A 14487-nucleotide genomic window follows, 5' to 3' on the forward strand; every position below is an offset into this window, starting at 1 on the left:
CATTTACTGAAGTGGGGAGGGATGGGGTGTTACCTGTTCCATTCAGAAATAAAGAATAGGATGCAAATGAAACTCACTGCTGATTCCTATGACAAAATTGTTCCCCCCCCCCCTCTGGGAAAAAGCAACACTCCCAAAAGAAAAAAAAATCCTCTGATGGTAGGGAAAGAAAACCTTTCGCCTTCCTCCAGGAAAAGTAATAAAACTGACTAGGCTGTGTGAACAAGTGGGGAAATATAGATCTTTATTTGTTCTTTTTTAGTAGTTCAGTACAGTTGGGAAAATGAGAAAATTATTGGATGGCAGTTTTTTTTTGTTAGTTTAGTGGCACTATTGTGGAAATTGAGAAAGTGACGTAATCAAGGGTGCTTGCACAAGCATCCTGCTTTCTCAGTTTTCGAACCTGGTAACCCTACACACAGAATTGATATTGGTTTTATTATTTAGGAAGTCAGTGCTGCCATCTACATTTTAAATTGTGTACAAATTGAAACGATTGAATATTTGTACATTTTGGGGTCTGTTGCTCTGTGATGAGACTTTAACTGAGAGATCAGTTTTCATTTGAGTCTTGAGGTTGTTTTATCACTGTCTGCCTATCAAGGTATTTCATTACTCATAAAATTCTGTAAGCTGTCTAGCCATGTGATAGCTTTGGAAGTTTGGTATTGCTTGACTTTCTGACAATGCTGTGTATCTCATATAGCACAGAGATCTATTTCTCAACTTCCTTTTTTCACTGGCCAACTTCAAACCTTACGATCACTTTCCACCATAAATTTGATTTACATTGATTTTTTTTGCTTTTCCTGATAAAAATGTGTCCTTCACAGTTATATCAATTTTGCCATCTTTAAACTGTTTAATTGTATTCCATCACCACTATCATGATTTTTTCATTCTAACCCAGGCCACATTGGGACGATCTTGAAATTCTGTTTTTACTGTATGTTGAAATAAAAGTTATAATTTTAATAGTGAAGAAATAGTTGAAAGCAAATTCTATTGTGAATTTATATATAAAGCCCTAAATTAGCATTTACATGAGTTTTAAGTGAAATGTTTACTCTCATATACATTCTTATTTAATGTTCACATAATTGATGAGTGAATTCCAGACAAAACTATACTTAAGGGCCGTTCAAGTATTACGTAAGCAAATTTTTAGCCATTTTTGACCCCTCCCCCCCTTTATCAGCAAAATTTCGTCATCAGCTCTGCCCCTCTGAATCCTAACTCATATTTTCACAAAGGGAGGTTGATGACGTAAGCATTATCCAAACCCCCCTCCCCCCCCTTGTCAGCAAATTGGAAACCCCTCACTCCCATCGATGATGACATAATACTTGAATGGCCCCTTATTATATAGGCATTACATGAAATTTATAAATAAATTAATTAAAAAAATTCTATGAGTATAACTCGACCCATATTATTGAGTTTCTCTTGTAAAATACAATTCTAATGAGTCTATGATTGATTTTGAGTCTATGGTGAGCAGAGAGACTTTGTGTGCTTAATTTTTTTGAAAATTACTTTCTCACACATATGCTAAATAATTACAATTTTCCCCATGTCAAGAACATTAATTTTTATTATTTATTAATATGGAAGTTTTTTTTAATTTCTATGTCATTTTGCAATTTATAAAGACGTATCATTTGCTTCTCATTAATATTATCTTTTCCTTGTATATTGGGATTTTCAAACTTGCAAACTGAAACTTTTTTTGTGTGTAACTTATTGCTTGCTTTTCTTTTTCCTTGATTTTTTTTTTTCTGTTCCTTGTATATGTTTAGTTTGAATTTTTTTCGGGCTTGACAGATGTTTAAATAAATAAATAAAATGCTGTTACATTAGTCTGCCACCAAGAAGGGCAAAAAAATATTTTAATCTTGCATAATTCAATCATGCTTTTAACTTTAATTTCTAATTTTTTCTAACTAGAATAGTATGTACCTGTGTATGTTTTGGTTTGGTCTTTTCATTAAAAAATTCCATGTATGATAGTTTCTATAAAAAAAAGCAGCTTTTGGAATGTAGTTGTATACTAGCATGAGAGTTTCATGCATGTGAATCAAATGCACCTTTGAAATTTTTAAACTGAGTGGAAGTATGTTGTCATTCGACAGTAATTTAGTATGATGTTAATGAAATTTATTCAGAGACCATCATCTTGAAATAATTTAAAACTAGAAAGAAATTTATTTTACAATGAAGACTTTTTTATTCAAGAACAATTGACAATGGTAATATAGACAAGAACTGGAGAAAATTTATTTTTGAATTATGATGCATATCCCTAATTTTCCACTGATTCAAACTTTATCTTTGTAGATCCTAAATTGTGTTTACTTTATTTCTTGTGTATTCCAATTTTGTTATATCGTAGAATCATATAGGATGGCCATTTTGATATAAAGTCGCTCGACTAAATTCAGGATCAGTATTTTGCTATACAGAAGTTTTTGGTCTCGTATAGATCAGTTTTGCTTTGATTAGAATTGGGACTTCAATTTAATGCCAAAATGATAATCGCTCCAGTTATAGTCTTTTATGAACTTCTTTGAACTTATACTGCCTGTATCAAACTGTGTGCTCGACATATTGGATTGAGTACTGAAAAACATCTATGCAGCTGAAACTTGGACAGTTATGATGATCATAATAAATAATATTTATAGAACTACACACAGATAAATATATGAAGAGATGTTATGTGCTAATAAAGTATTTCAACTGTAATCACCAAGAGAAATAAAGTGTAAACCAAAGTCTGTCAAGCCCTTGTATGTGTTATTTATAAATATTGTGTCAAAGAAGAAAATACCAATGGTTCTGTTTCTTGTGCTTGTTTCTTTCAAATAGGGTGTTCAGACTAAAGTGACCCTTGATGAGAACCTAGAAACAAATTCAGAAACCTTAGTTCAGAAATTGAAATGTCAGGAAGAGATGACTGCTAAGTATCAGAAAGAATGCTGCAACCTAAGAACCATGGTATCAGAACTTGAAAGGGATATTATAATTTTGAAAAGGGACATTAGTCTGAGTAGCATTTCCAATGAACATTCAATTAGTTATGAGCAAGAAAAATTTAAAAACTGCAAAGAGCGTTTAGATTTGCTCCTGGATGAAAAAGAGTCATCATTTAACCATTTGGAAAAAATTTTGAAGGACAGATATGTATACAAGATGCTATGTTGCGAAAATGGTGACATATTACAATTTTATACCAGAGAAAATGATACTTTGATCTCTCAGAACAACTGTTTAAAACTAAAAGTATGTGACTTGGAAAAGCAACTAGCCTTAGCCAGTTCTGAACTAAAGTTACTTGTAAGTGACATTGATAAACTTTTAAAACTTCAAGATGATAACATGCAAGATAAAATATCAGAATCATTTATCAACAAAATCAGACATGTTGAAGAGTGCAGTGAAGAGGTCCAGTCATCTTTGAAGGATATCGGAAGTTTTTGCTCATCGCACCTCAATCATATTAATTTAATGGAGAGAGAGTTTCAGAATTTATTGTTAAAAAAAAAATTGTGCAATACTTTCACAAAACATTTTCAGACACAAACTTCTGATGAGGATGAAATTCTACCTGAACACTGTACTGATGTGTCTTCCTCTGAGTCAAACGAATTGGCAAATAAAAGTTTGGATTGTAAAGTTTATTATGAAACAGAAAAACAGGAGTCGGAAAAGCCAGAATATTCTGTAAAAAATATCAAGATAAGTGAAATGAGAGACATTTTCTCAAAGATGAATCATAAACTTGAGCATACCTTGAACAAGAATCAAAAATTAATAGATGAATACAAGAAAATGAATCCGCAACAGTCTATTGATAATGTAAAAATTATTTACCATCCAAAATCAAAGAAGCAAAAGAAAAATAGAGCCAATTTGGAAAGTATACGAGAAGTTGATGATGTAGACCCAATGTTACTGCGGGAAGAGACTGGTTCGACTTCTGTCATCTTGTGTGAAGAAGTAGCAGCTCTTACCAATCAAGCACACACATTTGAAAGTCTTCTGAATCAAGTTGAAGAGGAAAATTCAACCATGCAGCAGGAAATTATTACTCTCAAACAGTGGGCAGAGAAGTGTGAGCTTAAATATGTTAGTGAAATAGCATCTTTGCAAAAGTATCTGAATGATGCTAGAGAAGAATGTAGCAATTTGGGTCTAGTTCTTCAAAGTTTAGAATCTGAGATTGAAGAAAGAAACAATAATATTGATTCTTCCACTGATGAGGCTGGAAGTAGACTTCATGTAAGCTATTTAAAGTCGCTTATTCATGATATGCAAAGAAGGGAAGTTGGTCTCAGTAATTTGCTGCAGAAAACGAAGAGCAGATATGAAAATGAAATAGCGAAGATGAATTCTGAACTTGTTGTTCAAATGGAAGCCATAAATTCTCACACTGATTACCTGGACAGTGAAATTCAGTCGCTGAAAGATCATCTGCAAGAATCCCACAAAAGATATGCAGTTGAAAGAGAGCATTTACTACAACAAATAAGTTGTAGGAATCATATCTTGGCACAGCTGAGGAACGTGATACTGAACATCACTGAAATGTTCCATTTGAAAATGACCGAGTTTCAAGATAAAGTTCTTCAAATTTGTGAAACTTACAATCAGAGGATCTCTCTGATAAATCAATCTGTATGCAAAAACATGCGAGTCCTTCTACAGCAATGTAAATTGTTTCATGAACTTCAAAAACAAGATACTTGCTTTGGGCAGCAGTATGAGAGCACTCAGAAATTTAATAAATTGTTAACTGAACTTGACAAGCTTTTCAAAGATGGTTTCATAATTTCAATTAAAAAAATTTTGTCAAGCGATGGTGATGCAATAAGCATAATTGAAGATACATTAAAGAAACATTCACTCGCAGACATTTGTTCAGATAATATTATCCAAATGTGTTGTGATGTTGCATCCATGGAACTTGAAATCACCAAATTGAGAGAAAAGCTATTGAAATATGATGAAATATCCAAGATGAATCATCTCCCTGTTGGAGATCCAGATGCAGTTAGTGTCTTTGTTGAGAATTTGCAATTACAAATATTAAAACGTGAGCAAGAAAACGAAAAGCTTAGACTGAGCTCTGTAAATATGTGGAAATTATTTCAAGTTCAAAAAGGCAGAATAAAAGAATTGAAAGGGGAAATGAAAAATGCAAAAGAAATGTATGTCGAAAATTCCAAGCAAATGAATGAAAAAATTGTGAACTTGATTGATCAGTGGGAAGAAATTTCATGTGGATTGTCTAGAAACTCTGAGAATATAAGTCTTCTTGAAACCATAAAATCCGATTTAGCAAACAAAGGTCTCACATTGGTGGAAAAAGAAAAAGAAGTTGCGAAATTCAAGAATGAATGTGAATGTTTGCATAAAACTTCTACTGAATTATCTTCACAATTGGATTCCCTAAAGGTAAGATTGAATAAATGCATTTTTTTAGAGAAACATGATTGAAAGCAAATAATTTAGAATCCCCACTTGATTTTATGAATCTCCAATTCAGGAACTGATGTGTTTTTATGAAGTAATTCTCTGATCCCATTCATTTCCTTGAATGGCTTTTTACCTGTTATGAACTTATGATTTTGTTTTGAGCTAATTGTTCAAGTTCATTCAAGTTTATAAAAACGAGCATAGACTCTGTTTAGTATTTGTCTCATTTTTACTAGTTTGAGGGAGAAATCTATTGTGCATGTGAGTAGAGAAAAATAGAGCAGAAATTGCTTTAAAATTTAATTTTGTGAAAAAAATTTTTTAATTAAAATTTGAATCCACATGCATTGGATATAGACATATTGGATTTTGGCAGACAACTGATCTACAATTTTCATTTAACGAGGGAAAGCAATCATTTTTATTGTTAACTGCTTCTCGCTTTGTATTTTATCTTAATACAAAAGTGTTTAAAAGCAATGATGCTCCACATTTAAGTAAATATGAAAATCTCAGTGATGTGAACTTACTGATTCTGACATCTCTGGTAGTTTTTACTGATCAGATGTTGCATAAGTTAGCGCATCATGAAAACTCATACATTGCAAGACATCTCACATTTGTTTTTTAGAGGTGGGTGCATATATTATGTAGTTGTGGTTGGATGTTTTTGTAGTCTTGCAACCGGCCGTTATTATAAGATTTTAATAATTTGTTTATATAGAAATTGAAACTCTAATGATGCATGATTGATTTTCTAACCTTTTGCTGTGCATCTATTTGAAAGTGATTTTGAAGTCTTTTGCTTAATCATTTTTCCAGTAGTCTCCTTATGTAATTGTTTTGGTTGCCCAAATAGCAGTTTTGCGAAGTTTTTTTACTTACAGTGTGCAACCAGATGCAAAGGCTTCAGTAGGAGATGAACTTGGGAAACGAATATCAGTATTTTTTTTATGATTGTTGGCTTTCATTTTTCTCCCAAAGATATTTTCAATAATTTTAGTGCATGCTCAACTTGATTGACAATGTGACTAGTGACTCTGTGTGTTGATTGTCCTGTTTTCTATGTAATGTAGGAACAGCTGTTAACTGAAAGTGCAGGGCATGCTAAGGAAAGGGAAATTTTTGAGACTGAAATATCAAAACTTAAACAGGAAATTTCACATTTGGAAGAGGTGAAAAATGATATTCAAAATGATCATCTGTCCAAAATTGCTGTTATGGAAGAAGAATCGAAAATTAAACTTGATGAACAGTCTTCAGAATTCCTATCAAAGTTGAAGAGTAAAGAAGAAGAACTAAGACAGCTTGCAGATTGTGCTGAAAATCAGGAGAAGGAACTAAAAGCAACTCTTCATAATCTCAACTCTGAACTTTCCGATAAGCAAAATGCATTAGAAAGGTTAGAGAAAGAGCTGCTTAATTTAAAATCTACAGATTGTGAAAAAATGGAAGACTTTTTACGGAAAATCAAGCAGCTTGAACAGGAAAGAGAACAACTAATGCTTCAAGCTCAGGAAAGGGTTGCTGCTACTGACCTCAAATACAGAGAAGAAATGGCTTGTCTTCAAGAGAAAGTCAAGGATCTCTCAGAACAGAATAAAGAGATCGTAAGTTATTAGATTTCTAAGCTGTGTGAGGAAATCATATACAGTTGTGTGAAAAGAATTTGTATTTTTAAGGAAATACTAATTTTTATGTATGTGTGTGTGTTTTGTATGCATGCATGCAAGTAAAAATTGACCTGTAATGGCTATAAAAATAGCTGTGCTTCAGGAATTTAGTTTTCCAAAATTTTATTAAAAATAATTTTGTAATGAAACAATAGGTTTGACTGACTTCTGGTATTATTGCTTTTAAGCATCTATTGTAGGCAGTTTCAAATAATTTGCTTTTGCTTTTTAGGCTAAATTAAAGAATGAAAACATCAAATTGAGTTACCAGCTAGATGAAAGCCTTTTGGTTGCTGCAGGAAATCAGTCAGCTGCAGAGAATGAACTATCGAAACTGAAGGAATATATTCAGAAACTGAAAGACAAACTCACAGAAAAAGACGCAGAGTTCATGAAAAAAGAGGAAAAGTTCTCTTCAACCTTATCGGAAAAAAATACTGCGGTAGAAAACTTGAAAAAAGACAAAGAATTGCTTAATGAGAAACTGAGGAACCTTCAAACTGAACTAATCAATGCGAAAGATTTAAGCAGCAAAGTTGCCTTGCTGCAGAGTGAAAACCAAACATTGAAGTCAGAGCTGGATTCTCTGGCAAAGTTAAAGAAAGAGGAAAAAGAAGAGCTGAATTCAAGAATCAGTTCTTTAGAACAGTCTAAGCAAAAGTTGAATGAGAATGTAGAACTCCTTAAAGCTGAAAACAACAGTTTACGGACTACTGAGAATTTATTGAAGGATAAATTGAACTTGGTAGAAAATGAAAAAGTCTCTCTGGCAAATAAACTCATTGAAGCAGGTAATTCAAAGTGCCAGGGTTGTGCAGCTCTAAAGTGTGATTTAGAAAAATTACGTGAAGAGAATCAGGAGAAATTACTTTTAAAAGACTCTGAAGCAGAAAATAAGCTCAAGCTAGTCATTAAAGAATTCTATTCCCAAATGAACATTAAGGACTATGATTGTGATAAAACAGTGTCTGAATTGTTAGGTAAGCATCTATTCTGTTTGATATGTTCAACATGGATACTTGATTGTTTTTCTGCTGATATCCTTCCCATAAATTCATTTTTTTAAGTTCCCATGCTATGGTCATCAATGAATGTTTATTACCTGGTACTGGTGAAAGCACATAATGTCATTTTAGTTTTAGAAGTTTTTGTTTTTGCATATTTTGCAAAACTGTATTGTAAAGAAGGAAGAAGATACATATTTGTGTGTCTCAGAGAGCTAACAGATATACCTGAGTTACAATCAAAACAGTTATTGATTCACCATTTTTTTAAAATTGGCATCAACCAATCTAATGATGTGCGCATGGTGAATGTATACCAGAGTAATTATCAACTTCAAGGAGCAGTTGATTCTGCCATGGATTGATAACTATTATCATTCATGATATGCCACTAATAATTTCACATTTATTCGTAAAACAACTATGAACATCAACACATTTAGTTCAAAATTCAAAACATGCAAAAATATGGTAATGCAATAGATGCTGCTTATTAGAATATCACTGCTAATACTATCATTCAAGTATTGTTATCACTTTTGCAAAATATGGAAGAACCAATATTATAAACATAGGAAAAAAATTCATTTCAGTGAGCTCTATTTGGCAGTAGTAGCCATCATAATCCAACACATGAAACTAATTTCACAATTTCTTATCTATAGTGGAGATAAATTTAATATAAAAACAAAAAGGGCCCCCCTCCCTTCTTCAGTTCTTTGGCAATTTCTTTTGGTTTACCAGATTCACAGTTACTCAACTAAAAAAACTTTCTCATGAGGATCTGTGGAACTTGTACATTTAAAAATTATTATAATTCATAAAACATTAAACAGTTACATTTGACTTCTCTTAGTGAGTGAATGTTATTGTTAAAAGATGCAGGATTTTAACTTAAAGCAAAAATAACTTGTTTTAAAACAATATGAAAAAAAAAACCCAGCATGATTGAAATTTTTTTAACCAGTTATGTGGAATAGAAAAACTGAGTTGTCCCGTTTTTACATGTACTGTTTGATAAAATTGTTTCGATTTCAAACTAGATGTATAGCTATCATATTTGCTTTAGAATTTCAGATATAGTTATCAATTGGTTATTGCTATCAGAAACTCAGTCCTGATATGATCACATCAAGTGCTTTGCACTATACAAGATAATAAAAGTGCAAAACACATGAAATTTTTTTATAAACCCATCAAAATGTGTATCTGCATAGCCCAGTCCTTGCAGGATGAGGGAAGGGGTTGTCCAATGGAAAAATGACTGTTAGTAGTCCATTTTTTTTCATCCTGAAAACAGCAAGCTTTTTATTTTTCTTATTCTAATCCATGTTTCTTTGTTTTATATAATAGAACAGAGCAAATGCATTGAAGAGAAATTGCAGAAGGAGCATAAGTTAGAAGTGGCAGCATTGAGGCAGGATATTTTCGAAAAGGATTATGCATTAGAAGAGATGCATGAGCATTATGAAACCCTAATGAAAGTGAGCTATTGGAGCAGTATTTTTCTATTTTTCTGGTTTTTTGGCCAAAAAAAGTTGTGGTAAATTGTGTAACTAATTATAATGCATATAATTAGGAAGTTATTTAATGTGAAAATTATTTGTACTTAAAATATCAATTGAAATTTATGTTTGAATTTTTATATAACTCAAACTTAATTACCTTAATATTGGTTATTGATTTATCAATACTAAAGGAAAAATGTGCTGTATCAAAGTCTGACTGAAATTCCATCCATTAATTCTCACAGGTTAATCCTGAATTTATGCACTAGATTCTGTTACCCTTCTTTTCATTATAATCAAAAATTTCAAACTAGAATTTTATTTACACTTTCTTTTGGTTTTTTTCTAAGTATAATTTAATTCTGAGTTATTTAAAATGATTAAATATATAATACTATTTAAAATTATTAATATAATATTGATTTGAAACCAATTAAGTTCTTTTTGATAGTTAATTGTTGCCATTGTTAATTGCCGCTGTGGTGGTCGAGTGGTTATAGTGACAGACTCGCGATGCGAGGATCCAGGTTTGAACCCCACAGTGGTGGTCGGCTGAAGTTGGTTTTCTGTGGTTCCCAACTTCAAGGCGCGAATGCGAGCCGATCTCCCTGTTAAAAAGTCTCGCCTCAGAGAGCAACAGGCCTACAACGTTATAAATATTCAATCATTACACTTCACTCACAAATTGAAGTATAGATGGCAGCACTGAAATATCATACACAACACTAGCTACACACTCAGACTGTTAGGTGCACTCACTTTGTTCCAGACTCTGCCACGAAGCTGGGCTGGAAGAGATCTCGGCAACAGGATAAGTCTGGTGGCAGAGACCCTGTCGTTCGTTTGTCGTTGCCATTGTTAATTTTATCCTCATTTGAAAAACAAGACAAATTTGTCTTGAATTTGGTTTAATTTTTTTGTTATTTATTAAAAACTTATATAGAGAATTTTCTTTTTTTTATTCTCGGCTGTTAACAGTTGTAATTATTTTAGTTTTGAGAGAAGCAACAAACTTTGGTAGATTTTACCCTTTTAGCAGCATTGATAGGATATCTTACCTCCTTAAAGTCTTCTTGTTTTAGCATTGACAAGCGTAGATATTTTGTGAAGTTGATTTTTCAATGAAACACTCTTCCCTATACACCTTACTTTGCACCTGCTGAAAATCTGAAGAAATCATCTCTATTTCATTAAAAAAAATTAGGCATTTTATTGGGGGTTTAGCGATTTCTGCTATGCTGCTTAAAGGGTTAATTGGAGTGCACTGCCAAGGACCTGCCACATTGTGTTAAAAAACCTCATGCATTCTATGTGTTTGGTAGGTGCTCTGATCTTAATCTTTTAAATTTGAGGTGAGAAATCTGCAAAATATTTTTGAAGAACAAAACATTTCACATTAGTTCTTTGAAGGAAAACCATAGTAAAAAGCTTCCACTAACTACTTTTTGCATTTCTCCAGATCAAAAATGGTTTTTGGCAACAAATGCTGTCACAATACCCACACATTTGCTCATATTGAAAATCAAGGCAAGAAAAAAAAGTAGCATGAAATTAGTCAGAGGTAAAGCTTTTTGTGCAGTGTCATTAAGTCAACACAATTATTTATTTTTTCTTTTGCATTTATTTTAGGAAAAAGATGCCATAATTAAAGAGTTAGAAAAGAACACGAAAGCGCTTCATGGGAACTCAAATTCAGATCCTCAGGGTACAGAATCCTCAGACTGGGATGATACCTGGGTAGTTCCAGAAGAGGTATATTTTTCTTTAATGGTTAACTTGTTTTAATTGAAGTAAAATATTTACTCTTAATTATTGGTTTCTTCCTGCTTAATAGAACAGATATTAAAATTTTTGCTCACATTGTTGTGGATTCCAGGATAAATTTTCCACAAGAATTTGGTTGAGGTTTACAAATTTTTTCCCCAAGGATTAAACTCTTTATAATCTTTAACGCACATTAAATTAGATTTTACTTAATTATATAATCAATACTAAAGCCCCCTTGTTACACCACACTTAGCCAGACATAGTCATGAAAGGCAGTGGGAAGAAACACGATAATGAAAGCTGGGAAGCATGCTGATGCCAATTCATATACAGGGTGGTAACTATCGACTGCCCAATAATTACTAAGTTTCTAAGTTTTTTCTATTTTAGGATCGGACAAATATTAAGGGAGTTATAACGTTTTGAATTTGTGACATGTCATTTTTCTAATCGTCAGTTATGCCCAAACACCCAACAAAAGTAAATTTCTCCGCCAGCAGTGGGCTGCTACTTCTTGAAAGTGAACTGAAGTATTCAATCTCAATAGAAGCCAAGTTCGGTCTTTTTCTTTCACGATCAGTGCTTTTTCACTCAGTGTAGTGTGATATTATAACCTTGTAATTACGTGTAAGTTTCGTCCACTATATTAGCAAATTTATCTCCAGATTTGAAATGTTAGCCAAATGAGATATATTTGGAATTTTTTATAACCAAATCGAAACTTTTTCCCAAAATGTAGTAATTTACTCTCCTGCAGTGTTTAGTGAAAACATTGGACAGGAGGTGCATGCAGTGCATAGTGTTTACTGTGCGATCATTTTTTTTTCTACTCTGTTTTTCGAATTAAATCACATGTTGGTCAATAAAACGGCAAGATTTTTTGAGTTTTAAAATTTCATCAAAAATGTTACACTTGAAAAGGTTCAATCAAGGATGTAAAAATGGTAGCTTGACCCGATAATGCAGCGCAGTTACCTGCATTATTATTTTATTGTGGGAGCAGTAAAATAATAACAATGATTCAGTCAGAAACTTGTAACAAAACTAGTTATTTTATTAATTTCTATATTTAATATAATTAGTGATTTCAAATTTTTTTTATTTTTTCTATTGATTCGAGTCACATTTTCATACCAAGTTCTACATGTTGCAATGAAGATTTATGATTTCCTTGTGAGACTGCAATTGATTTGTATTGTGCTGAAATATTAATAAATTTATTTGAAATTTTTACGAAAAAGATTTTGATACACTTCAAAATTTATTATAGCCTGCATGATTTGCACAGAACTTGGTAATTTTTTCAGATGAAGTTTTATTGTAGGGTGCATTTATAGGGATTGGTTGCCCCGGGCCCCCTCTTAACAGAGACTGACTTCAGGCTGTTGCCGCCCCCTTTGAGATGTTCTTATATTTTGTTTCTTAATTTTTTTTCCGAAAAATCTCTTTCCCCCCCCCCCCTGCCCCCACCTCTCAGTTTTCAAAATAAAAGCCATCTCTTCAATGTTTGTTTTTCTAAATATGGTTTTGGGTAAGGACCTACTGTTTCGTACGCACATTCATAACATAAATGATATGCCATAAAAATTTTAAGCTGTAATTGTTGGACTTCATCATGACAACTTGTAACTGTTATTGATTTCATTCACCATGCATATTGTGTTAATCAAGTAAATCATGTTGCAGAATTATAATCAAAAGCTGTGATGCCGCATGTAAATCTTCCAAAACTTCTGAATTGGAACTGGGGAAAAAAATAAATCTCATCTCAAAATTGTTAGTGATACTTTATTCATTTAAGGGGTTTCACAACTGCTGAAGTAGATTTCTCAAATGGGACTTTAAAAAATACTTCATTCAGTTGTGAAAAAGTGACAATGCTTTACCATTCAACCAGCTTTGAGTTTGATAATGCCCACCTGGAAACAGGCACCCCCTCCCGATCCCCACCCCCTGCTACAACCAGTTTGACAACAAACACCTGTGCACATTCCAATCGCTAACCCCCCTCTCCCCTGCAATAATTTCTTATTGCTCCTGTGCTGCAATCTTTAGTTCTCACATTCTGGACCATCAAGTGTTTTTTTCCAAGATAAAAAAATTGTTTTGATGTACTAACAGCTTTTTCTAAAGTGATAAAATTATTGCTGTAGGCAGTTGCATCTAAAAAAGGGATTATCGCTGTAGGCAGTTGCATCTAAAAAAAAGTGATTATCGCTGTAGGCAGGTTCAAAATACATTAAGTAAATAAGAATTCCTCCAGGACCAAAGAAAATATTATAGGCAGGTTTATCATTATAGACAGTATCGTTATACACAGGTTTCACTGTATAATTTATATATATATATTGTACACTTTTTATTTAGGGTTATCAATGTCCCCCCTCCCCCTTTTTTTAATATCATTTCGAGATTTGCTTTTTTGTCCTCCTTTTGAGTTTTCAAAAATTATTTTTGTTTCCTCATTGGAGAAATTTTTTTTCACTCTGAAACATATATCTCTTGGTTTCTCCCCCCCCCCCCACATTTTTGCATGCTTTGCCCAATCCGCATCAAAATTCCCAGAATACAAGAACCCAAATTGCCTCCAAGCAGAGCGCTCCAGGATTATATGAAAAAAAAAACTGCTCTGGAAGAAGAAAACTGCAACATCCCTTTTAAGAATACTATTGTTTGCTCACCAACAGCTAATGCTGTGTATGCTGGAGTGGGAAGGAAGGAGGGTCTTACTTCCTCCATTCAGCAATAAAAAAAGTTGGATGCAAATGGCACTTAATGCTGATTCCTATGATGAAATCCTCTTTAGCAAAAAAACAAGGGTCCCGAAAGAAAAAAAAACTTTTGAGGGTGGAGAAAGAGCCATCTAAAAAACTGACCAAGTTCTGTGCAAATCATGCAGGCTATAATAAATTTTGAAGTGTATCAAAATCTTTCTTGATCAATTGCAGTCACAAGGAAATCATAAATCTTCATTGCAACATGTAGAATTTGGTATGAAAATGTGACTCGAATCAATAGAAAAAAAATATAAAATTTGAAATCAATAATTTTATTAAA

At 32.8% G+C, this 14487-nt stretch overlaps 1 protein-coding gene across 15 annotated transcripts in view; it reads left to right on the top strand.

Moving 5' to 3' along the window:
* The window catches only part of LOC149078820 (uncharacterized), a 42905-nt gene that overhangs the window by 16934 nt on the left and 11484 nt on the right, over positions 1 to 14487 (top strand). For 8 of the 15 annotated variants that reach the window (XM_089240953.1, XM_089240958.1, XM_089240956.1 and 5 more), the window contains 5 exons: positions 2869 to 5457; positions 6555 to 7088; positions 7384 to 8131; positions 9509 to 9639; positions 11293 to 11415. In XM_089240953.1, coding sequence (XP_089097079.1) covers positions 2869 to 5457; positions 6555 to 7088; positions 7384 to 8131; positions 9509 to 9639; positions 11293 to 11415 — 4125 coding nt within the window. The remainder of the gene's footprint in view (positions 1 to 2868; positions 5458 to 6554; positions 7089 to 7383; positions 8132 to 9508; positions 9640 to 11292; positions 11416 to 14487) is intronic. The other 7 variants (XM_089240961.1, XM_089240964.1, XM_089240962.1 and 4 more) reach the window with 1 other exon arrangement.

This window comes from Pholcus phalangioides, unplaced genomic scaffold (assembly GCF_987345545.1).
Source record: "Pholcus phalangioides strain wild (caught in Gottingen) unplaced genomic scaffold, Ppha-v1.0 ptg000013l_1, whole genome shotgun sequence".
Taxonomy (NCBI): Eukaryota; Metazoa; Arthropoda; class Arachnida; order Araneae; family Pholcidae; genus Pholcus; species Pholcus phalangioides.